The sequence below is a fragment of the Mesocricetus auratus genome, unplaced genomic scaffold (assembly GCF_017639785.1).
Source record: "Mesocricetus auratus isolate SY011 unplaced genomic scaffold, BCM_Maur_2.0 Super-Scaffold_100021, whole genome shotgun sequence".
Taxonomy (NCBI): Eukaryota; Metazoa; Chordata; class Mammalia; order Rodentia; family Cricetidae; genus Mesocricetus; species Mesocricetus auratus.
The window spans coordinates 34,724,869-34,749,319 of record NW_024429202.1 but is presented as its reverse complement, the minus strand read 5'-3'; the positions used below and the strand labels follow the sequence as shown (position 1 = coordinate 34,749,319).

General features: G+C 49.7%; 1 protein-coding gene and 1 long non-coding RNA gene across 2 annotated transcripts; one reads left to right on the top strand and one right to left on the bottom strand.

The window, feature by feature from the left end:
- Window positions 1-6,318: 6,318 nt before the first annotated feature.
- On the top strand, window positions 6,319-13,849 carry LOC106021570. Its single transcript, XR_001196812.3, has 4 exons — window positions 6,319-6,622; window positions 11,236-11,434; window positions 11,743-11,821; window positions 12,957-13,849. It is a non-coding gene; the product is annotated as an uncharacterized LOC106021570 (long non-coding RNA).
- Window positions 13,850-19,781: 5,932 nt separating this feature from the next.
- Window positions 19,782-22,863, bottom strand: Pou3f3 (POU class 3 homeobox 3). The gene is given in 2 exon segments (XM_021230270.2): window positions 19,782-22,699; window positions 22,702-22,863. Coding segments are annotated over 2 exon segments (1,488 nt in total). The 5' UTR covers window positions 22,823-22,863; the 3' UTR covers window positions 19,782-21,332.
- Window positions 22,864-24,451: the final 1,588 nt, after the last annotated feature.

The window sequence follows — 24,451 nt, the reverse complement described above, 5'->3', positions numbered from 1 at the left end:
ATTATATGTTACATGTGTGCTGTGTGGTTATATAGTATATGTCATGTTATATACATATAGTATGTGGTATTTGTGTGTTAAGTACCATATTATGGTGTAGCATGTGTGTCATATGGACTGGAGGTATATTGTGTCAAGTGTGCTATGCATGGTGTGTGTAATATGTGTGTGCATTCATACAAATCTCAGGATATAGTATAGTGAATCTTGACATGATTCAGGAAATCTGTTAGTTTATTTACTCTTTGGCATGCTCATAACTCCTCTTAAGCAGGGTCATTCCCAGCCCTATATTTGATAATATTGGACTAGGATAATATTGGACTCATACGATAAACAGGACTTTAAGTGTCTGATAGCCACAGTGCAGGTTTATCATGAAAACACAATGCAGAGTCACAGCACTGAGCTCCCATTGAGGATATGCACCAGGTGGGAATTGGTGGAGCCATGTCACTCAGCCCATGATACAAGCAGACAGGCACTGTATCCCACAATGTCAGTGGCGTACCTTAGGTGTTCCGTGTGTCACAGTAAAGATGTTGGCAGCAAGGAGCAAGAATCCACTTAACTGGAAATAATTCATCCTCACTTCCAGACCAAGCCCTACAATTGAATTCAGCCTCTGAAATTTGGGTAAATTGCATGATTTTTGTTTCCACTGTGACCTTTGAGTCTGCTTGATGGAGGCTGGGTCTGCTAATTCAGCGGGCTGTCTTTATACCAAGTTATCCTATTCATCAGTCAGCCTAGCCAGGTGACCGGTGACTAACCAGCCAGTACCTGGTGAATCTTCCCGTTTCCCTGTTCCTAGATGTTTCTCCCTGCCTGCCAGGTGGGGACAGAGCACTGTCATTTTCCACATCTGTTCTGTCTCAGCAGGACAGCAAGGTCAATCTTCTGTGGGCAGGGCAACGGTACAACTTAGAAAAGGTTCAGTGACAGTAATGGGATCCAGAGGCTGAGGCCTTCCAGCCAGGCTCATTAGAGGGCACAACCCTCACTGGCCTGTCTCAGCAGGTTCCAGTCTCTCTGCTCTGTAGCTAGAATGGAGTCTGTAAACATGGGCGGCATTTGTCCCATTTACTGTCAATGGACATTTTCATTGCTGGTCATGCAAACAAGATACCAAAAGGAAGCATACAGTCCTGGCTGAGGTCCCTGGGTTTATGAGAAGGACATTTTGCAGGGTAACTGTGTGTTAAGGATCCACTTTGGCTATCTCCTCTGGCAGGGTCAGTTGGAGGGAGACCTAATCACTCAGTAAACAGAGAGAGAAGAGAGATGCTTGTACTTAATAAGCCATTGCAAATGGAAAAAATGAGCTCCCTCCCGACATGATTCTCTCTGGAAACAAATGGCTTGGATCCAAGAACTGCAACGGGCTTTTAGGACGATGAGAGGTCTCTGGGTCCCAGGGCCACCAGAAGCTTCTCTTTCTCCTGGAAGTGGCTTTAATGAGGGAGAGGAAATGAGTCCTGTGAGCTGCCACAGCCAAGGCTTCCTCTTTTGTTTTAAGTTACAGAGCTCCTGAGGCGAAGCATCGTCCTCCTCTCTGGAGAGCAGACAAGAGCAATTAAAGGGGAGGGCCAGACAAATGCTGGGAACTGAGATACTAGGAGCTGCTTCCACTACCTCCTGCCCCAAGGGGGCTCCCAACCCCCTTCAAACTTCCTTCACCCTGCCACAGAGCCCTCACCACCCAGCAAGTGGTGCAGTCAGCCTGGTGGCAAGAGGGAGGTGGCAGTCACTGCCAAGGCTTGCTGCTCTGGTTGCTTTCATCTCTGCCCTGTGCCAACCAACCTGTGAGGTAAAAGAACAGTGTGGTTCAGTAGGCCAAGCTGCAGCCCAGGCTGGGAGCTCCTGCCATGACCCCATTTCTTATTCCGTGCCCACGGCTGCTGCCTTCCCTTACATGTGGGAAATAAAAACACTAACCTGTCTCCCCAGGCTGTAAAAAGTAACGACTAATATAAAAAAGGGAAAATAAAAGAATAATAGGGCACTCTGTTGGTATACCTCACACACATATTAAACAAGGCCACCATGAGGGTACCTCAAGCACAGTCCTGAGGACTGTGGTGAGGGACTCTGCACAGAGGGTCCTGCCTCAGATTGTCGAGTCCCCTGAATATATAGTTGCCATCTTGCCACGTCTCAGCTCTGTTCTAGGAAAAGGGACTTCAAAGATTTTCACCAGGCACCCACATAGCCAAAGTCTGGGCCACTAGCAGTCTCTCTCATTTTCAATTTGAATACATCAAAGAATCCAGGAAGACAAGTAAAGCACCCCCCCACCCCTCTACCTCAGAAAGGTCTCCTTCTAGGAACAAAGAAATGAATAAGGCTTCCTAATAATACGCCCCCACAATTCTCTGGCTTCTGATTGGAAGGATGGATCAAAATGTGACCATCAAAAAAAATCCGTTCTGCTTGCTCTTCTGGCTTAATCATTTCTCTTCTTGTTGTTTCTAGACCTGAATTCCAAGGGTCAGAGACTAGAAATCCTTACCATTATTGAGATATTTTCACTTGTATAACCTATGGGTACTTTGAATTGTTCCACAGGTTTTTGATATAGACCTGTAGTCCCACTTGGGAGGCTGTAAAGTTCAGTCCAGCCAGGCTTCAAAGTGAGTTCAAGACCAGTCCGGGCAATATAGTAAGAGCCTGTCTTGGGGATAAAGTTCAATGGTAGTGTTTGCCTAGCATACATGAGGTCTTGTGTTCATTATCTAGTACTGGTATGTATGTATGTATGTATGTATGTATGTATGTATGCATGTATGTAGGTAGGTATGTATGTGTGTCTCTACAGATAGATATTATATCAACTGCCTTGGTAGTGTCATCTCATTTGTTTCACATTTCTTTGTGGATTTGGTTTAGGTTTGGTTTTGTTTCTTTGCTTGATGCAAGGTGTCTATGTAGCTCTGGCTGGGTTGGGGTTACAGTAAATTTCCTGTCTCTGTGTCCAGAGTACAAACATTCAGGCATTTGCCACCATGTCCAGTATCCAGTATGCTTTTATATTTATATCTAAAAATGCTTCAGGTACTGGCATCCTAGTACTTGGGAGATAAGGATAGTCAGTTTATCTCAAAAGAAAAGAAAAAAGGAAGAAATGTTTTAAAACTGAGTTGTTACTTTATACCAGTTACAATGGCTACTGTTTGAAAAGGACAGGAACTAGCAAGTGTTAGAGAGGCTGTAAAGAAACTGGTATCTCTGTGGACTGTGGATGAGAATGTAAAATAGTGGAAAACACCATGGAGGTTCCTCAGAGAGTTCTGAAGAGATTATCATAGTACCTAGAAATTTGTTTCTGGGTATAAACCCAAGAACTGAAAGCAGGAACTTGGGGTTTCTGCATACCTATGAACATAGCATCACTATTCACAAAAAGTAAGAGGAAAACTAAGAATGCATCCATCTGTGGGTAAATAAGGGAAATGGGATCTAAAAGGGAAGAAAATGCTGGGACATGTTATAACAGGCATAAAAGCTTGACATTACATGAAATCAAATAAATCAGAGAAAAAGATGAATGTTCTGTGGCTCTACTAATATGAAGCCAAGTTTGTAGACCTTGACAGGACTGGGTGAAGGGGATATAGGAATTACAATGTAATGGATATAGATTTTCATATTGGCAAGGTGAGAACTTCTGGAAATGGGTGAATGTTCACACTCCAATTGGACTACTTAAAAGAATCAAGGTGCCAGATGTTTATGTCACGTATATTTTACCACCATAACGTTTACCAAATTTATAATACCCTCCAAGGAGGAGAAACAGGATTTCTAACGACCTTTGTAGACTCCAGAAGGTGGCCAGAGAACCTCTGTACTGCCCATCTCTGCAGCCTTTGGTTTTGTTGGTGTTGGTTTGGTTTGGTTTGAGGTATGGAGAATGTTCCTGTGTTGTTAAGCCTCACAGCAACTGTTGTGACTGGAGGATGATTTGGGCCTGGTGGTCCCCTCTTCTTTCCATGATTTCTCAGCTGGTCAAGTCTTTCTGCCACCCATTTACACATTCTCCAGGATACCTTCCAGTGTACCTGACTAGGAGGAACCCAGTTTGAACCTCCCATGATTGTGGACTCTCACATTGGGTAGGAATCCTCCACGCTGCACCGGGAGGGGAGTCAGGGTACCCCTGTTGTAGAGTATGTTCCCTCCAAATGGAAAGTTTTGCTTCGAAAGAGAAGGCAAGGCCCACGAGTATCAGTAGGTAAACCAAAGGACACATGGTAGGGGAGATTAAAAAAAACTTGAGGGATTCTTGAGGTTCCCCTACCAACAATAAAAAGGAGGTAAGCAGTTGCTGGGGTGGGGGTAGGGACCAGTCAAACTTCGGAGAAGGAGATGTTCCCACTGTGGAGATGCCTACAAGAATCAAGAGAGAGCTGCAAGGTTGCAGTGCTCAGGTGTCTTGTGTTGGGGGTTGGACTTTCTGTGAGACCACTCTCTTCTGTTACCCCTGCTCTTTTGTAACTAGCCTCTCTCTTATACTCCCATTAGTAACCCCAATTTAAAAAAGAAACTCATTGATTAACCAAATTGGACACTGGGAGAATCGTTCCTTTGTTCCGTGTTCAGTCTCCCTTTCTGGGGTGAGTAGACATACCTGTTGCATCTCACCAGAAAAAAAAAAACCTGTCACACAACACTACCTCAGCTGCACCTCCTGGCTAGGGCAGTGTCCCTTGCCCAGGACACCCAAAGGTTCTTCCTGACTTGCATCACTTGTGAGATACCACCAGACTGGCCCCTCCTCAGTAGTTACCTTTCTCCCTAGAGACAGAAGGGCTTCCTCTCTTCTAGGCTAAATCTCTCAATTGCACACTTTCTTGGCATTGGGTGCTATTATCTTTATCCACCCTCTGTCTGCTTCCTTCTGTCTGCAGGAGCTTCAGCTGGCTAAGGCTTTCATTTCATAAAACCGGGGCACCTTGCCCTAATTCATGAGACTTCCTATCTCAGGCCAAAATGAAAGCTCCGAAGACTGAATGATAAGAATGATAACGGAGGTGTGTCCAAAGGATTCGGGCTGGCTGTCCAACCTGGAGTGGAGAGGGTACCAAGCAAGCAGCCCACACCTGCCCCAGGGCCTGGGAAGGTGAGCTTCGGGGAAGGGGAAGGGCAAGTGTGGAGTCCCAGAATCCCACAGTGTTCGGTTATAGGAGTAAGGGGAGGGGTGTCAGGCCCCAGAGTGCCTGTAGAGTTGGGCAAGGGACTGTCCCAAGCCTAGCCTGGGGTCTTAACCTCTACCCACTTTCAACTTATTGCTGCTCCCGTTAGATGGCGCTCAAGACTTTCTAACCATTTGTGAAAGTGCTCCCGGCCCGGAACAAAAAGAGCCGTTGGGAGTGAGAGTGTGTGGAGTGGGCGTGCGCGGGGGAGGGGGGAGGTTGGAGGGGGGGTGCGCACAAGGCGCGGTCGTCGCCTGGCACCACGAGGAGCAGTCACGGGTCAGCTGGCCCCGGGCGGGGGTGCACCCCAGGCAGGGCCTCCGCAGCGGGCCCAGAACTTTCGCTGCTTGCTCTCTGTTTCCCACCCCGGTTTTCCCCTGGGCCGGTCTGAGGAGTCAGGCAGATGGGTTTCGGCCTCGGGAAGCCCGGCGACAGCACACCATGCAGGCCCTCTGAGCTCCGGAAGAAAGAGGCCCGGCACTGAGCAGTGGGGCTGGGGTTCAGACCCGTCCTCCCCACGCGCACCCCACGCAGTTTCTGAGCCCTCAAGCCCCCCAGCTCTGCACAGCAGCCCGGGCTCTCTGACAGGGCTTGGGGCAGGTGCTCTCCAGTGAAATGGTTTCTCAACGTAATGTTTGGTTTTTTTAAATCTTTTTTAAAAATTTAAATTAAAAACAAGGTTGCTTCACATGTCAATCCCAGCTCCCTCTCCCTCCCCTTCTCCCTCTCCCCTTCAGCCCCCCAGATCTCCACCCAATCCCCCCCTCCACTCCCCAGGGAGGGTGAGGCCCTCCGTGGGGTATCTCCAGAGTCTGTCATTTCATCCAGGGCAGGGTCTAGGCCCTCCCCCATGAATCCAGGCTGAGAGAGCATCCCTCCGTGTGGAATGGGCTCCCAAACTTAAGGTTTTATAAGTTCGCTGAGTGTCTGTCTCCAACAACACAGGGCAAACTTTTTTGTCCCCGGGGCCGATGACTCCCGAGTGAAGTCAAACCACTTTCCTTTTAAAAACATGATATGAAAGAAAATAACGAAAGGCGCTGGACACCCTGAAAATGACCACTCATTTTCCTATTATTGTGTAAAGAGTGATCAGGGAGCGAGCTTTCCCCGCTCACCTCTTCCGTCACACTCTACCAGAAAGGTCTTGACAGTCAGCGAGCGGGTACTCTGGTCCTTCATTTTTCGGTCCCTCGGAGCCCTAGGGACTGTGCGCCCCGCCACCCCCAGTACTAGAGGGAGCGGACACCTTCCTTTGTGAGTTCCCTTGGCTGGGAACTTTCCCGCGCGGTGGGTTCCCTTTAAGAAAGTACCGATTGCTATGAATATTTAATACGGAGCTGAAGTCCACCGGGCCGAGGGGGAGACCCGGCTCAGGCTCTGCGGCCCGGCAGCACAGCAAACACATCCCCACCCGACCCGCCAGGGTAAGATGTGAAGCGGAGGACCGGGAAAAGCTCATCAAAGAAGGGACTGGGGACCAGGGGACCCGTTTGGGTCCAGCAGGCGGGCGCGGGTCATTTCCATAAGAAAGCCGCAACCCAGCTGGGGTCTGCGGCTCTCGCAGGCCTCCCTGCCCCCACCGCCGGTGACTGCCGGACTCCGGCTCCTCTGGAGCCCAGATCTAGGCAAGCGGCGTGGTGTGGGTAGGTGTTGCTGGGATATGGTTCCCAGCGTTGCACGACACAAGACCGGTTTCCAGTCTGGAGGGAGTGGACCAACCGTGCGGGGTGAGTCCAGGGAGCTGAAGAGCCAGCACAGGACGAAGAGAGTGCCGGGAACTTAGCCCTGGGCACCCTAGATCACCCCGTCCTGAGAAAGACTCAGACAACGGTGTGGGTGGGAGTGCCGGGAGAAAGCCCCAGAACCCAGGATGCCGGCCAGCTGCTCTTTCAAATCCCCAGAGCTTTCACTTTCAGCGGGTGACCCTCTTCCTGCGAAGGGCTGGAAAGTGAACTTGGGCAGACACTTGATCTCACTAGTGAGGCCGTTCTTTCTCTGTTTGCACTGAGTTTCTTCGCTGCGTTTAGCGCTCATGAGTCCTCAGCACACACACACACACACACACACACACACACACACACACACACGCACTTTATGACCTCATCTAGAGAAATCAAAACTTAGATCTGTAGTTAACACTACAGTGTACAAAAAAGCAGAGGGGCGAATGTGTGAGACAGATAGATGTCTGTCTGCACTTTGCCTTCTCCTGGGGAAAGTTGCCTGGAAATGACTAGCTTTCTTTTACTAATTCTGAAACACCTGTGTTTTGCCACAAAACTCAGTTGGGTCACTAATAAAGCACCAGTTACATGGTCCCACGAAATACCAGTTATGCCTATTAACGACTTTATTGCTTGTGATTATAGTTGAGAACTTCCAACTCGGTCAATATAATCAAGTGTTTGTTTTTAAACAAAAAATAGGCTGCCTATGCTTTTTACACCATCCCTCCCCTACACCCCCAGGAAGTTAGAAGGTCAGGCATGATGTTTTAAGGAGTTTGGGTGTATTCCTTGTCAGGGCTGAAATTGTTTCTTTCAGTAAAGTTCGTTGCAACTTCTGGTAAATAATGGAACCTTGGTTTCTGATCCTGCCAAGTGTGTAATTGATGGTGGTGGTTACAAGCGACTTGGTTTGGAAGTGGAATTGGGGCAAGGTGAGGTACAGTCTCTTCCAGTATCCTGGTGATGGTGAAAACCGGAGGCCATTTAAAAGAACAAGTTGTTTTAACTTCTCCTTCAGATGGGGTAACGCCTGTGGGGGTGAGGAGAAGGAAGAGAGTAAAAGCTGCCGAAACTAAACAGCCATGAAGAAAATAAAAAATTGACGCTTTTTTTTTTTAGTGTCCTTTTTGCTCTCGTGGATTGAAATGGCTTTGGTGAGTCATACTTAAGGAGGAGTGTGGATGTCTGAAGAGGAGTTTATCAGTCTCAAGGCTACTGTGTGGCTGGGCCTCTTCTTCCAGGAGGCCATCTGCCGTTTCTCTCCGTCTCTTTGCCAGCTTCTTGTTATCCCCAAGTGGAAGTCCATGCTTGGTTGTGTGTGGGGGAGGCATGGAGCAAAGGAGGGAGTTAAATTGTTGGTCAAGTCCACAGTAAGAAACGGTGGAGCAACTTTGTAAGTCCTTCTACCCCTAGGAAGCAGGCAAGCAGAGCGATTGAGCCCTTGGAGGGGGCCAGCTTAGCTTGTATGCCACCTCTGCTCACAGTATCCTCATCCTGGCTTTCTAGAACATTGGTAGTGTTGGGGGCAGTGAGATTAAGTCTGTCTTACTCAAGACATCTGCCCAGCACCTCGGCTTCTGGGTGGAAGCCCATAGCACTAGCTATGGTTCTGCTGTACCTTCCAGGGTGGTATGGACATAGAGGTCTAGGCTGTGTGGCCCACACTTGACCTGCTTGGGATTAGCAGGTCCTCTGCTCAGCAGTAGCAAGGCTTTTGATTTTTCGGAGCACTGGGTGGCCTCTTCCCTTATATGAAGCCCATGGACCTCCTCCTCACTTCTGATATGTCAGAGTTAATTGCCCAGCAGTGGGGTGTCGTTCATGGTGGGATGGCCAAGAAATACTGCAGGAGAGGACAGTGCCTCAACAGGTAAGAGGGTGGCATGGAATTCTCTTTCTCTTTGGTATCCAGAGGGTCCTGAAACCGAAACTTCCTTCTAATGGGTTGGTGCTTGGCATTTTCTCCTCATCGGTCCCCCAGGGATAACCCCTTTTCTGCCTAGCTTAGGTTGTTGGCATCCCGAGTGGGGGCCTGAAAGTAAAACTAGTCTTGCTTTTAGTGGCCAGCTCACCCCAGTGGCACAGCTTAAAGAGAGTGTCCGGGTCAGCAGCAAATGTCCTCTATTCCTAAATGTTCTGAGAACAAATTCCCTGCCGATGCCATGGAAGAGTGAACAAGGCAGAGCTCCTCCAGCTTCCCTACCAAGTCCATGGTGGAGTAGGACGGGGTTTGGGAACAGGGAGGTCAGTTTCTCTACCTGGAAATAGGGTAGGTAGCGTAGGATAAATCAGAGACCAGGAATATCCTGAGACTGGGAGAGGGGTGATGCTGGCCTTAGGTCTGGTGGCTCTGTGGTCAAATTCACTTGTTCCAAGAGGTCTAGGATTCCATGATAGAGGAAAGACCAGAGCTCTCTCAAAGTGACCAGAAAAACTGGTCCTTACACCTGCCCCCGCCCCTCCATTCAAAGAGGTCCACAGAGCACTGTAGTCTGAAGACCTGTCTCTCAGGACACCTGGTGGAAGAACCTGGGGTTTCTTCAACTTGTAAGCTTTGGAAATACACTGGTAAGGAGGAGTGCCTCCTTCTTTCAGATTAGGTCTCTTAAGGCCTTAAAGTTTTCTCAGGATGCCAGGTAGGCTAGGGGGAGGTTGACCCATCCCCAGAAATCCAAGTCTATAAAAATGAGCGTTTTCTAAGAAAAAATTTTTTACAGCTTTAAAGATTTTCCTATCCAGAATTCATCTGCTTTTTATGAGAGTGTCTTGTTGGCAACCAAAGCCAGCTTCACCTCTTTTTTCTTCTTTGTGGCATTTTAGGAGGGCTTATTTGATGTTGTTTGCCGTTAGTTCCGCTGTCCCCACCCTCACCTGGCTCTTTGTATGGAAATTCCACATGTAAGATCTTTACATGTTTTTCTTCTAGTCTCTTTTATTAGAAAATTTAACAAGACATAGACACACTAAGTTTCATGAACTACATTGGACGGATCAGCAAAAGTGCATCTCGTTTGGGTATAACCAAAGGTGGGGGGCTGTGTCACTCACTGCCTCCTGAAACCTCACCAAGAAGGTCTCACTTCGATAAACTAGAACTTTCTAGAAAACCCTGCTGAGGCCATTCCTGTGAGGAGAAGGGGAGGACTCTGGAGAGTTAGCTTTAGGAATAGGGTTCCTCTCAGCACCTCAGGAGACCTGGGAGGCTCGGCTGGACAGTAGGTCTGTAGTAATCTCTATGGGCTTCTGTTTGGGTTGAATTAGGGAAGGAGACACCTTTTCTTAAAAAGGGAAGGGACAGTCACTGACTATATTTCAGGCACTTGTCAAACCTTTTCCTAAAGTTGTATCCTTACCGCCTACCTTGTCACATGAGGAGAGACATTGTAGAGTTTTTGTACCTGCTCCTGGCTCTGAACTCCTTAGATGCTATCTTAGCACACTGAGCTCTACTCTGCAGTTCCTAAAGGGAGGGGAGTATGGGAGCCTGGAGCTTACCCTTCAATGTGGGGATGGATGTCTTTAAAGTAATTAGTTGTGATTTCTTCTTTCTCTTTTCCTCTCACCTGCCCAGGGCAGATTTCAACCCCACCAGTCTCTTGGTAGTAAAGCAATGACCAAGTTGGCTTAATGGTTGGGAGATGCCCACCTAGTCTCTATGGGTCCCACCTCATGGTAGGAAGGGGCAGGGCGGGTGTCGAAGACATCTTTTCCACATCTCTTTCCTTGCAAAGGCCATACTGAGTCAGACAGCCACATCACCCAAGGAGCCTTCTCCATTTGTGAGCTCTCTTCCTCTTCCTCAGCAGGGAGGCTTGCTTCTCCAAGTCAGACTGCAACCCTCACCAACCTTACCAAGACAACCAAGAGCAAACTGTGTTTCTCACTGGGGGCTTGGGCCACAGCCTTGCTGAGCTGCTTGGGAGATGAGCTAGAAATAAGTCCCCAAAGGCCCAGGCACAATCATGCACCCAAGCCCCTAGAGGTCTGTGGGATAACAGGGCTCTTAGGCTGAGGCCCTGGGCAGCCAGTCACACACCACTGACATCTTTCCCCTCACAGAATAATCAATCTGCTCTGTATCTTGGGAGCTGGGAACATGCCTGCTAGGTGTGTGGTTTTTGAAAGAGCCCTGGTGGTAGGTTTGCAGGAAGCCTTTGTTACAGCTTTGTTAGAGCAAGCTTCCAGCAGCTCTTCCAGACCCTTCCCTGTCTTTCCTCTACCCTGCAGAGGATAATCTGCCTGGGGTCTACTGCCTGCTACAGATACCATCCTACCAAATGTTTGCTCCTAACTTAGAATCTCTCCTGCAGGTCTGGACAGATAAACGTGGTTTGTATGGCCTTTGGGACAAGGCTCTCCATCCCCATTCCTCAAAAGCCGGCATCCTGAAAGTGACCTCCTGATGCTGCTGCACATTATGGCCCCATGGTAGCTCTCCTACCGTGGCAGGGACAACTGAGATTGACACTCACAGGGCTCCAAAGGGAGGAAGACACCTGACCTCACCTGGTAAGGACCATGACAGAAAGAGCTAGCGGATGGAGGATGCCAAGCTCTGTACTACCTGGCTGGCACTTTGAAAACGGCAGCCAGGTTGCAGGGTTTGTGGGTACAATTGCTTTTCCACTCTGTCGTCATAAGTATAAATCCTCCTTAGCCAGGGTGCGGCTTTAAACACGATCCCCTGAAGGGTGCTCTGGCACACAGAGGACGGAAACACTGTTTACATACACACCAGCTTGCATGCACAGCGTTACATATAGCCACTCCCCACCCCAAGCCTTCCTATTCCATTTGTCTTCCTGTTTCTTTTCCAGGCCTTTCTACCTGCACACATAGTCACTTGGAGAAAATCAAGTGTATGTACCGTCTCCCTGCAGATGGTGTATCTGTAAGGTAAGGCATTCACATTGGGATCGCTCAAGTTACCGTTTATTTATTTATTTTTGTTCCCAGTCAACTAGCTTGGTTTTCTGGCAAGGGCTGGGGAGATACAAATGAAGTAGAGGCCTCATTCTCTGGGGGCTTTTGTTTCCCTCTAATGCCCCGGCTCACACTCCAGAACAAAGGGGTGAGGGAAGTGATTTCTCTTTTGGTCTCCTGGCCCCTCACTTCCACAGCTCCTCTGTAGGCTTCCTCTTTGAGGCTCCCAGGAGAGCCTGGGGGGGGGCAGGTCCATGTGTAACTGCTGCTGACCTTGCCAGCCCCTCCTCTTTGAGAAGCAGAAAGCCCATTGCATATGCTAGCTGCTCAGTGCCTTTGGGTGCCTACCACTTCTGCTCACCCAATACTGCATAGGCTGAGAGCTCCACACACCTCTCTAATTAAAAGCATCAGGACAAGGGCTGGTGATTCACCTCAGAGGTAAAGAGCTTAAAGGAACCCTCCCCCCAACACACACACACACACACACACACACACACACACACACACACACACACCTAGAAGCTGGCTCCATCTTACAGTGCTTACCTAGCATTCGCAAGGCCCTGTGTTCTCATCACCGCAGAAAACAAAAAACACATGGGACAGCTATTAAACAGCTCTTGGAAGAGGTTAAAGGTCTTTCTCTCGGGGTTGAGAATTTTTAAAAGCCCTTTTGGGTAGAAATCTTCAGGGGATACAACATAGAAATTAGATGTGCTGGTGCAATTTTCAAATCTGAAAGACCTCTCTCCCTAAAAGTGTTCATTGAAAGTGGTTCTTAGAATCTATTTTGCTTGCCGACTGGCTTTTTTACCATTGTAAGTCAGGAGAGTCTCCAGGCCAAGCCACTAAGACTTTTATTTTCCCTTGTGCTAGTTTTGGGGTGCTGCTCCACTTTCTGATAAGATCTACTGAATTTTTCTTTAATTGTGCAGGTGAAAAGCTAACCCTTTCCCTGCCAACCTTAGAACATGCCAGCTTGGCTTCTACTCATAGAGGTGGGCTGGGCACTGTGTCCGACCTGGGTGGGATGGGGGGCGTTTGACACTTTTCCTTTCAGTGCTGACATGGGAGCCTTTGGAAACCATTATCTATTTTATTTCAGTGTGCAAAGTTCAAGCCAGTGATGCCCGGATCCCTCTTCTGCCGAGAGCAAGTCCTGGAGGGCACAAGTCATCCCTGAGCTCTTGAAAGTGTTTCAGCAAAAATAATATCTTGTTCATAGAAGAAGAAGAAGAAGAAGAAGAAGAAGAAGAAGAAGAAGAAGAAGAAGAAGAAGAATTAAAAAGATGTCTTTATTTCCCTTATGCAGTGTCTGTCCTAACACTTGCCCCTTGTAAGCTGTCTAGTTGTTAGCAACTTACAGAGTCACAGTCACAGATGTGCCCCGTGCTTTCCTTTCTAGTCACTGAAAATGGAGAATTTACATTTAATTCTGTCTTCCCCTGGACTGTTCTCACCAGAGGGTGGGGCGGGGGGGGCATGTGGAGCAAAGTCCAAATGAAAAGATCAGCCTTGTGACCCAAGTAAGTGGCACAGCCACACACCTGGGCAGTGCATCCCATAGAGAGACCCTCAAAGTCTGGAAACTGAGTTTTGCAGAGATTTTCTATCCCTTGTATTCTTAGCCAATTCCAGTTATTTACATTTTCGTTGCGTTCCCATGCAAAGCACACATGTAGAGGGTCACATGACCTCACATTCCCCGCTGAGCCACTCCACTGATGTCCAGCACACAGCGGAAGAACCAGAGAACGAGTCTCTTCTCAGGTATTTTAGAAGGTCATTTCATAGTGCTTGATATATCCACGGACAGAAACTGTCCAGGTGCTCATTACCTACGCCCCCCCCAAGAAACAGGAAAACTGCTCCTTCTTTTAAAAAAACTAGCAATGTTTCTGAAGTAGAAGGAAACTCACCGAGGTCCATTAGCGACTTACATACAGAATATGGCTTGTCTGGGGAAACTATATTTGCAAATAAACAGCTCACTGTTAATAGGCATCTATGCATTTTTTAATTCAAAAGAAAAAAAAGGAGTCGTGTTGCCTTGTTAACACATCCTAGAAGAGAGGGTAATTCACTTCCCTTTTGCCTCCCTTAAGTCGTGATGCATCCTGTTGGTTGTGAGGTCCCCTAGTTCTGCTTACTAGGATGACCTAGGGCCATGACACTTCTCAAGTTTGCAGTTTGCAAAATTTTAAGGGCTGCAGAGGTCTGGTTCTCTAGGAGTAATACCAGAGCCTTGTGAATTTGTGTCTGTGTTGGGGGGGTGTCACATTTGTCAGTGTTTTATGTAAAGCTAAGCCCCTCCACATTTTGTGAGGTTAGAAGCAAGGTCAGCATGAATCTTTCCTGGTGGGACTCTGGGTAGCATTCTGTCAGCTCCCGAGCTGCAGAAGACATCGGGCATGGTAGGCTTGGGGCTTCCCAGTATCCCAGCTGAGACCTGACGCTTAGGTGATCACATAAGATCTGGCAACAAGCTGGCCACCTCGGTGTCTTTGTGGCCCTAGAGAAGCCAAGGCCTGGTCCAAGTGTTCAGGGCTACTCAAGAACTCTACGCTGAGAAAGGCCTGCGTGGGCCCCAAAGGCCCAAAATTTTCACAAAGCTTCGTGCCCTAATCCCAGCTGCTCCACAGTCCCAGCAGCAAGGACTTTCATACACTCCCAAACAACAAGACCTGCCCGCACAAGGCACAAGGTCATTCTGCTCTGACTGCCTCCCTCTCCACTTTTGGAATGCTGCAAAAGAAGTCTCGTTTGGAACCGTGTTCTGAGGCAAAGCATCAGTCTTCACGCGCAGCATCCTATGGGAGAGGCGCGAAGTTTGCCCCTTGAGTACAATAAATCTCAGGCTCTAGTCCGAGGCCTGGGCCACAGTCTTTGAAGACCCAGGGGGTCAAGAGTCTTTACTTTGTCCTGGGCCCCAGGCTCCAGGACTCCAGAGCAGCTGGGAGGAGAATTTCTGGGAAAGTCTGGGTCAGCGAGGCCCTGAATTGAACTCTCTATCGAGCAAGCAGGAGGCAGGAGACTCACGACCCCACAACAGAAAATCCAAGAACAACAGACGTTTCTATTTTACTTCCCACATGTAGAACAAAAAAAGTGATAGCCAGACCTCCAAACTTAGGCCGTCAGAGCCTTCAACAATTCCTCCAACCTTTCAAAGAAACTTCCAGAACTTTTCCTGCCCGCGCTCTTTTTCTCAGGCTTCCTCTAAGCCAGTGGGCTGGTGGATTACTTCCTCAACTGCCACAGTCTCCTCGGTGTCCAAGGCCTGAGGATCTCCACAATAGCAATAGTAGGATTGCGTTGGGGAAGAACTAGAGAAAAGAGTAGAAATGTTGATGAAAGGGTACATTTCAAAAGGTTTCAGTTATCAGTAACCTCGATAGACAACTCCACTAGAAGAAGAAGAAGAAGAAGAAGAAGAAGAAGAAGAAGAAGAAGAAGAAGAAGAAGAAGAAGAAGAAGAAGAAGAAGAAGAAGAAGAAGAAAATTTACTACTGTTTTTGAAAGCCGTTACTTTTTACATCGCTTTTAGGAAGATAGATGAACAAAACATCACGTTTCAAGCCATTTTGATCTGTAATTAAATGGCAGGATCGGTTTGTATTCTCCTACGGCTTTTACAGAAGTTGCAGTGATCCAAAGTCGGGTTGCTGTGTCAGAGTGGCATTTTTATTAATGAGAATACAAAAAGCTTGCATATTCTTAGCCCGGCTTGAATTTAGTTGCTAAGCAACCGGTGTATGGTAATTCATCCGCGAAATTTAAATCTTTGAGAAAGGATCCTGCGTTTTTGCTGAATGGTCTCCACGAGGAAAACAACTTGTGGGACCCGCTGCAGCTGCCACCCGGGGCCTTGCTGGGCTGAGCCTGGACCGGGCCGCCCCGCAGCCACCGCCACCACCCCACCTCGGCTCCCAGCAAGTCCCTCATTCAGGAGAGAAGCAGGCTTTTTGGCTGCCAGCTGCCTGGGCCCCTCCCGCTTGCCTTCGGTACTCACTGGTTTTCACCTGAGGCAAACCTTCACCTGACTGTGTCGCCAGTGTCCCTAGGGCTTCCCAGTCCAGACCTGACTATGAATTTTCCCATCCCTTCCCTTTGCGTACGACACACACACACACACACACACACACACACACACACTGGAGCGGCCAAGAGAATGCCTGTTGCCCTCTTCCCAGACCCCTCTGAGGTCACTTCCAGAGCCCACTCTTCTTCGAGGAGAAGCGGGCTCATCAAGAACGCAGCCCACAGCCCACCAGAAGGCCAGGCCGCCGCCGCTGGCCGGCAGTGACATCATAGGCTCCTGCTCGCCAAGTTCGCGCCCACATTTAAGATACAGGAACAAACACGGATGTGAAATCAAGAATGAAAGAGAGAGTAATCTAATTAATAGGCCATGAGCCAGGCTAACAAAATCAAAGAATCTGATTACACAAGTACCCCTCTTGCTATCTCCGCCTCCCCCACCTCCTGCTCTTCCAGACTCCTCGCTAGCTATTTCCTTCCCCAGGCTGGAAAGTTCAGGAGGTAAACACAGAGCCCACTGATTTCCTTATTGAAATCAAGATCAAGCCTATCCTGGGGCTCCCGCAGCCAGGAGGTCACATGGGTGACCTTCAGGCCCTGGGACTAGGAACCCCGAGGAATTGAAATGGCCATCCAAGCAAAGCAACCGAAAGCAAAGAACCCTGGCTGGTCCAGTGAAGCAAGGGGCTCCCAACTCTCTCACGCACCACTGCTAATAACAACACCTGCACTGATTACTTCTGTCCTCTGTAGCAGGACCGGAGAAAGGGGAGGGGGTGGGCTCCACCGCGGTCGTTTAAAAAGAGTCTAAGCATTTTTGTTGTTGTTAAGCCTAGCACTATTCTTTTCACTTTGTCACCTGCTCTGGATCACTGAAAGACTGGAACTCTCAGCTGCCTTTCTCTTCTTCCCCAACACAGAAATGCAAGCGCAGCCAGCTAGGTGTTGGCGTTTGTCAATGAAACACAGAACACCGCATCGGATGGGTATAGCCAGCCTTGTGCACTTCGGGAAAGAACAGTGTTATTTAATATCTTTCCATTTTAAGAGGGGGAAAAAGCAGGCCCCACATCCTAAATTACTAATTCCAAGCCTATACCTAGTGCCAATACCTGTTGCATTTATTTTAGAGTTGATTAATTACCATGGAACTTGGGCAAACTAAACTCCATGTGGAGAGAATGTTTGTTCCTTCAATTTAGTTCTGAAAGCTACAAGTTATTGATGGCTCTTACTCTATTTACATACAAATTGGTGCAAATATGCCCATCTCTTTAAATGCATTTTGTATACATATATAAAAGTGTCATTTTTGATTTAGCTTGAAGACGTTGATCATTTATTACAAAAATAAACGAATAAATACAACAATATATTGTTGCTTCCAACAGGATAAATACTTTACAAATATATAATTTAAAAAGCAAATTTAATTGTTAAAATTATTTAAAATATTACACTCATTGATAAAACTATGAAGAGCATATACTGCATTTGATATAAGAACCAATTATCCTCTGAATGTTGAAAACCCATTCATACAAAACAGATCATGAGCATGGTAACGAGAAAACACTGGAGGCTACGGGGAAGCAGAGGGAATCTCAAAGATCAATAATGGACAGTTCTTTTTTTTTTAAGGAAGAAATAATCCTTGACTGATACTAAGGAAGGGGAAATGCAGAGCAATAACAGCAAAATGACTTATATTTTTAACACACCTTGAATTATTTTTTGGAGAGAATTGTCAGGGAAAGATGATTGGGTGGACGAAGTCATGATCAAGGCTTGGATAATGGTTCAAGAGCCTCACTCTACTGTAAACTATGAGAAGGGGCCTATTTTGAAACTAGCCAGGCTGATGGGACAGAACTTTGTCACTTTCCTTTGGGTTGGAAGGGGAGAATGGGGACAGACTGAAATGGAGGAAAGGAATGGGTGGCTTACGAAGCACAAGACATTTGTGCTACAAAAGAACACAATGACCAAATTCATTAAAAAGATCTGGTGATATGTAACAATATTTTCATTATTTACACATGTAACAATATGAGCCTCAGCACAAAACCTCTCACTTTATATCTTCTCCTGTTGGGTCTCAACCATGAATTCCATTTTGTAAATACATTCGAAGGGTTGACTTAAAAAAAAAAAAAAGAAAAAGTGCAAGCGCCAGCATATTTTATCAAATGCAAAACAACAAACAAACCGCTTTGCTTGCCCAGTTTCTTTACCCCTAAATCAGGGTTTCTTCCAAAATAATCAGCAAAGGTTGCTTTTTAATAGGAAACAGTGTAAAAAAAAATCTCATGTTAGCTCCCTTGTCCTGCCTCAGCTAAATCAAGTAAGTAAATACCTCCTGAAAATTTAAATAGACCCATTCCCCCATCTTATCAAGTACCACAATTCCAGGAACAAAACAAAACAAAACAAAAAACACCTCCCTATAAAAAAAACCCTCAAGATTCCTCTCATATGCCACAAACAACCTGTCCTATACCCAGTTTCCAGCCAGGCCTTCTTGGTTTACCCTCACAGTCTCTCAAACAACAATAACAACAACAGCAGCAACAACACCACCAAAAGAAAAATCATGATGGACCTCACCCCACCCCCACTCCAAGTTGTTCCTGGGGGAGGGTAATAACATTAGCAGGAGAGCCAGAAAACAAGAAGGAAGAGAAAAGTAAAATGCAGTGTCTTATCTACACCCCTCTCTCTGTTTAATAAGTATGGCCTTTTTCAGATTTTACAAATCAGGATGATTGTGATTTTTAGTACAATTTAGTGTCTAAAATAATGCAACCCAATACGTGGCCATCTGGCTAGGCTAGATTTGTACCACAGGGTTTGTCTGGGAGAAATAACTGTTCCTTACTCTCATAGTTTCCCAGGATTTGTAAACCCCTGATTCTATATGGAGAGGGGAAGCAAGTGAAGGTGGCAGAATTAGGCAAAAAGTGAGTGGTAGCAGGGTGACATTGGGGGGGAAGCTCTTATGTAAAATCACTGCTTTCACACTCCCTCAGCACTTAAAAAAATACATACAATACATAGGGACTCAACCAAGCAGAGCCTTTCTCATTTTTAGCACTCATAACCCCAGGCACAACATTTTCATTTTTCCACGTTGTAAATATTGATACATTAACTTGATAAATGTGACCACTCTGCATGGTCTTATCTAAAAAGTGACCCAAAAAGCTAAAGCCCTCAGCACTAGTAAAGCAGATGTGCTTCCGGAGGACCAAACCACAGACATGGGCAGCCTCGAGTCTGAGCAGGCTCTGCACTATCTTCTCTCATGAAAGGAGCAAGAGAGAAAAGCTTAATAACCAAAATGTAATCACATATAGGTATCAATGGGGAGTAAATGAAATCAAAATACTTCAACGACTTATAAGCTATCCTTCACAACTATTGATCTTCAAGGGGGGAAAAAAAGAAAAGAAACAGAGATACATTGGAGAGGAAGAAGATTAAAAAAAACATAGAGGCTGGACTAAGAGGGGCTGTATTTACCATGACTGACCAGTGGGTCTGTTTTCAGTGGCGATGTAGCTCAATTATGCAATTCAAAACAGGTACCTTCAAGAAACTGGCTAGTAATTATGGATCACTCAGCAAAAACACTAGAGACACCCACTGAAACTAAGGGTAAGGAAAATATGGTGAAATCTATGAACCAACAAGGAGTGAACAAATCGCCATTGCTAAAGCACAGATGTTTCCAGCAATCCTAGCCTGTTCTGGAAGTTTCCAAACACACCTTTGAGTGGGGAAGTTCTGCTCCCTTAATGCTCTGACTTAGGAATCTGCATCAGTAAAAAAATATTTCCTAGAGAACTCTTTTCTTCCCCCACAGTGTTGATGCATCAGACACAGACTATTTCATTCTAACAAATTTATTTTCTCAATCAGCTCTTACGGAATCACTACTCAAATTAAATTACAATCAAAGGATCACATCAAAAGATACCCTTATTACCTAACAACTGTCCATATTTTCATTTCATTTTGATTTGTGCTCGTCTGAAAAAAACACGTAATACAAGATCTGGGGAAAAATAAATTACCGTTTTGCAGCAGTTCATAAGTATTCTGAATAAAATATTAAAAGAAGTCATTTAATGAAAATATAAAGCAAATATTTTTTAGATCAACAACGGATCTAACGATTCTATATTGCCGTCATTTGAAAAGTCTGTTTATTAAAACCTACCAAAAACACTGCTTGGAAATGGCAGTATTACATAATCACACCCGCAGCACCCATTCAATCAAAGTTGGCAACGGATTGAGGGCAGAAGTCAAGGAAGTGCGGCGGCTGGTGCTGTCTTTCCACACCCTTTTATCGGAGTCAGTCCAGAAATAAAAAATAAAAAATGTTAATAAAAAAAATATTAGCGGTGGAATCTTTAGGCATGGTCCACCCCGAGTGGCAGTCGGCAAAGCCCGGGATCGGTGGCGGTGGCCTGGCCAGGGCGGTCCCAAAGGCTGGGCCCTGGTCCCCTGCTGCTGTGCCCTCTCTGCTGGCGGCAGGATGTGCCTCGCCTTCAGCCTCGCCCAGCCCGGGCTCTTTCGCGCTGCTTTTATTTCCAAGGTTACTGCGAGGATGCTTTCTTTTGGCTTTCCTATTCAGTCTGTGAACTTCAGAAATTGTGAATCTTCATCCCCCCCCAGACTCTGTTTTTTTCTTCCTTCCCATTTCATTGTTGATTTAGTTGTTCCCCCAAAGACTTTAATATGGCCAAGAAAAACACTGTTCTGGAGTAGAGTCAGACCTGCATGAAACCTGGTGCGTCTTTCTTTTCAGGTCGCTTCCAATAAAGTTTCCATCGATCTTCCGGGCAGCCCTTTTGGAAGAAGTGGAAGAAGGGGGGGGGGCGGTTGTCTCTCGTGTCTCAGAGGAGAGGACGAAGCAGGTGTTCTCCACTGACGCCATGAAGGACATCTCGGGGCGGACAGTACCTCAAGAGTGCATTTCGGTGCGTTAGGAATCTTCAACCTTCTTTCAGAACAGAAACCAAACATCACCAGATTATAAACGAGATGTCTCGGTTGCCCCCTTTTCCTCTTCCGGTTTTGTTTGTTATATATGCATATAAAACAGTCTTGGTATTTATTATGCTTTAAATTTTTTTTTGGTCCCTCCTTCCTTGGACTTCAAAAAGAGTCTCCTCGGTCGGTGTCTCCCCAGTTGTTCTCCCCGCTCCTAGGGCCTTGGCGCGCCTGTCTTTGGGTGGAGGGGAGGCAGCCGAGACGCACTGGCCGGGGTCAGGTGCTGGGTCTGCGCGGCGGCAGCGGCGGCGGCGGCGGCGGCGGCGGCGGCGGTTCTTGGCGGTGGCTCGGAGACGGCGGCGGCGGCGACCGTGGCGGTGCTGACAGCGGCTGCGGGAGGTGGCGGCGGCGGCCCTCTTCGCGCTGCGACCCCCGGCCTTCACTGCACGCTGGTCTGCAGCCCGTGGTGCGGCGGCGGTGTGTCAGCGCTCACGGTACCCACCTGCGAGTAGACATCGTCCGGCGTCTGTTGCTGGATGCCCGGGGGCGTCATGCGTTTCTCTTTTTGGCGCCGGTTGCAGAACCAGACCCGCACGACCTCCTTTTCCAGCTGCAGGCTGTCGGCCAGGTTGGTGATTTCCTGCGCCGAGGGTTTAGGGCACTTGAGGAAGTGGCTCTCGAGCGCGCCTTTGACGCTCACCTCGATGGAGGTCCGCTTCTTGCGCTTGCGGCCCTGGGCCGCGATCTTGTCGATGCTCGTGGGGCTGCCGGTGCTCGAGTCCGCCTCCTCCAGCCACTTGTTCAGCAGTGGCTTGAGCTTGCACATGTTCTTGAAACTGAGCTGCAGGGCCTCGAAGCGGCAGATGGTGGTCTGCGAGAACACATTGCCGTAGAGCGTGCCCAGAGCCAGCCCCACGTCGGCTTGGGTGAAGCCCAGCTTGATGCGTCGCTGCTTGAACTGCTTGGCGAACTGTTCCAGGTCGTCAGACGTCGGCGTGTCCTCGTCCGAGTGCGGGTCGTGGCTGTTGAGTCCCGGCCCCGCGCCGCCGCCGCCGTGATGCGGGGGTCCTTGCGCGTGGTGCGGGTGCGGCGGGTGCGGGTGAGCGTGGTGGTGATGGTGGTGGTGATGCTCTGCCAGCTCGGGCGTGTCTCCGCGCACCAGCCCCGGGTGAACGAGGCTCTGGGCTCCACCACCCGCGCCGCCGCCGCCGCCTCCGGGTCCCGGGGGCGCGCTCAGCATGCCGTTCACCGTGAAGCCTCCGGGCTGGGAGTAGAGCAGACTCTGCGGCGGCGGCTGCTGGCCGCCCGCCATAGACGGAAGGTGAGCGGCTGCGGCGGCGGCGGCGGCGGCAGCGGCGGCGGCGGCGGCGGCCCCCCAGCCCCCAGGGTGGCCCTGGTGCGGGGGTGGCGGTGGGGGCCCGAGATGCGGAGGCCCACGGTGGTGCAGCGCGGTGCCGGCGTGCAGGTCTTCGCGCCCAGCGCCACCCTTCACGTCGGGGCCCTGCGGCGGCGGCGGCGGCGGCTGGGGAGGCTGCTGTGGGCTACCGGCCATGCCCACCGCGCTGCCCGACCACGGCGAGCTGGCTTCCACGGCGGCGGCGGCGGCAGCGGCGGCGGCGGCGGCAGCGTGGGGCAGGGCGGTGACCCACTGGTGCGCGTGGCTCAGCATATGGCCGCCGTTGCTGGCGGCCATGGCCCCCTGCATGAAGTCGCTCTGGACCATCTTGACTGAGGACGGGTCCCCCCGGTAGGCGCCCGAGGTCACAGCGGCGCTCCCGGGCTGCATGCCACCGCCGCCGCCCCCGCCCCGCCGCCGCCGCCGCCGCCCCCTCCGCCGCCGCCCGCCCCGGCAGCGTCCGAGTGCACAATGGAGCCGGCCGTGAGCAGGCTGTTCCCCGGCAGGTAGGGGTTAGAAGCCGCCGTGGCCATGCCGCTCCGCTCCCGCCACCCCACCGCCGCCACCACCGCCGCCGCCGCAGCAGCAGCCGCGGCCGCCGCCGCCGCCGCCGCCGCCGCGCCCCCCCGCCTCCCGCCTCCTCCCCCCGCTCCTCCTCCCCCGCCCCGGGTCCCCGCCGGCCCCGCCGCCTTCGCCGCCGCCTCCTCCTCCGCCTCCTCCGCCCCCGCCGCCGCCGCCGCGGCCGCGGCCCGGGGCTGCAGCTGCAAGGCCGCTCGGCAGGGCGCGGGGGTCGCGGGCGGGCCTCGGTCAGCAGCAGCAGCAGCAGCCGCAGCAGCCGCAGAAGGAGCAGCGCCCTGGGGAGGGGGGATCGCTTCTCGGGGTGAGCTCCGTGGCCAGCCCTTTCAGGGGGGGTCGTGGTCTCCCCCCTGGCCGGGAGCAATCGACTCGCTCCAGCAAGGCTCGCCCAGTGGGGCGGGGACCCGTACTTCGGGCGCTCTCTCCGGGCTCAGGGGCTCAGGCTGTTCCTCCTGTCCTCGTCCTCGGGCGGGTGTGGACTCTGCCCCGGCGCGGGGCTCTGTCCACCTGCTAAGCAAAGGTTTCACGCGAGACAACAAAGGACGAAGCGGTTCCTTTCTTCCTCGGCCAAATTGTGGGTGGCCAGCAATCGGGCCGCTCCTTGTTGGTCCGCTGGCTTCTCTGCGTTTCAGCAACACATTTCACTGTTTCCCCTTAGCATAGTAAAACTTTTCTGGTCCTTACAGGCGTGGTGATACTGGCGGCTCGCGTCTGCGGAGTGGGAGGCTGGCTCCTGTTCTCCCCCTCTGGTCCTCTCCTTTCAAGTTTTGTTCTGTCCTAGGAAAACTTCTTGCGATGGTGCATTTCTCTGAAGTTGCTATTGCCGGAGCTCTTGGATGTCTCTGAAACAAGAGTCCCTTTTCATTTTCCTCGCAACAGTCACGGTCTGGTGCGACATCTTTCCTTTTGGGCAGAAATTAGGAAACAAATATAACAAGGCAAAAATTGAACAGGAAAAAAATGTCGAATTGCTCTGTTACCTTGTTGCTGAAGGTTGGGGTTGGTGTTTTATTTTTTCCCCCGCAGTTGTCTGGAGAAGGAGGAAGAAGAAGAGTGCATTGGTGGAGATGGAGATGTGTGTGTGCATACAGGGATCCTTGATACACAACCAACTCCTGTGGGCACGTTGTACCGCTCCTAGAGTGCCCGACGGCGGGCGCGGGCGCGGGCGCGGGCGTGCCGGGGCAGAGTTGCAGCCGGAGCTAGCTCTGCGCCCGGGTTCTCTCTTTCTCCCTGTCTCACTTTCCCTCTCCCTCTCTCTCCCTCTCTCGAGCGCCCGCTCTCGCTAGGATCTGACAGTTCGCTCTCTGTCCCTCCCTCTCAGAGCAGGGACTGTCGAATGTTTACCCTCCGCCGCAAGCGCGCACCCACCACCACACTTTCCCAAATACAAGGAAGTCGAGCACCAGGGCCCCCGCTGATTGGCTACCCGCTGGGTGATTGGCAGGCCCGGAATGACTGGCTTAGGACGCGCGGCCCCCCTTCCGGCCGTTCCGATTGGTTGCTTTTTAATTTAGGCAGAGCGTCGTAGAAGCTGGAAATCTGTCGTCCCCCAGTCTCCCTCCCCCGCTCCACTTTCCCTCCCC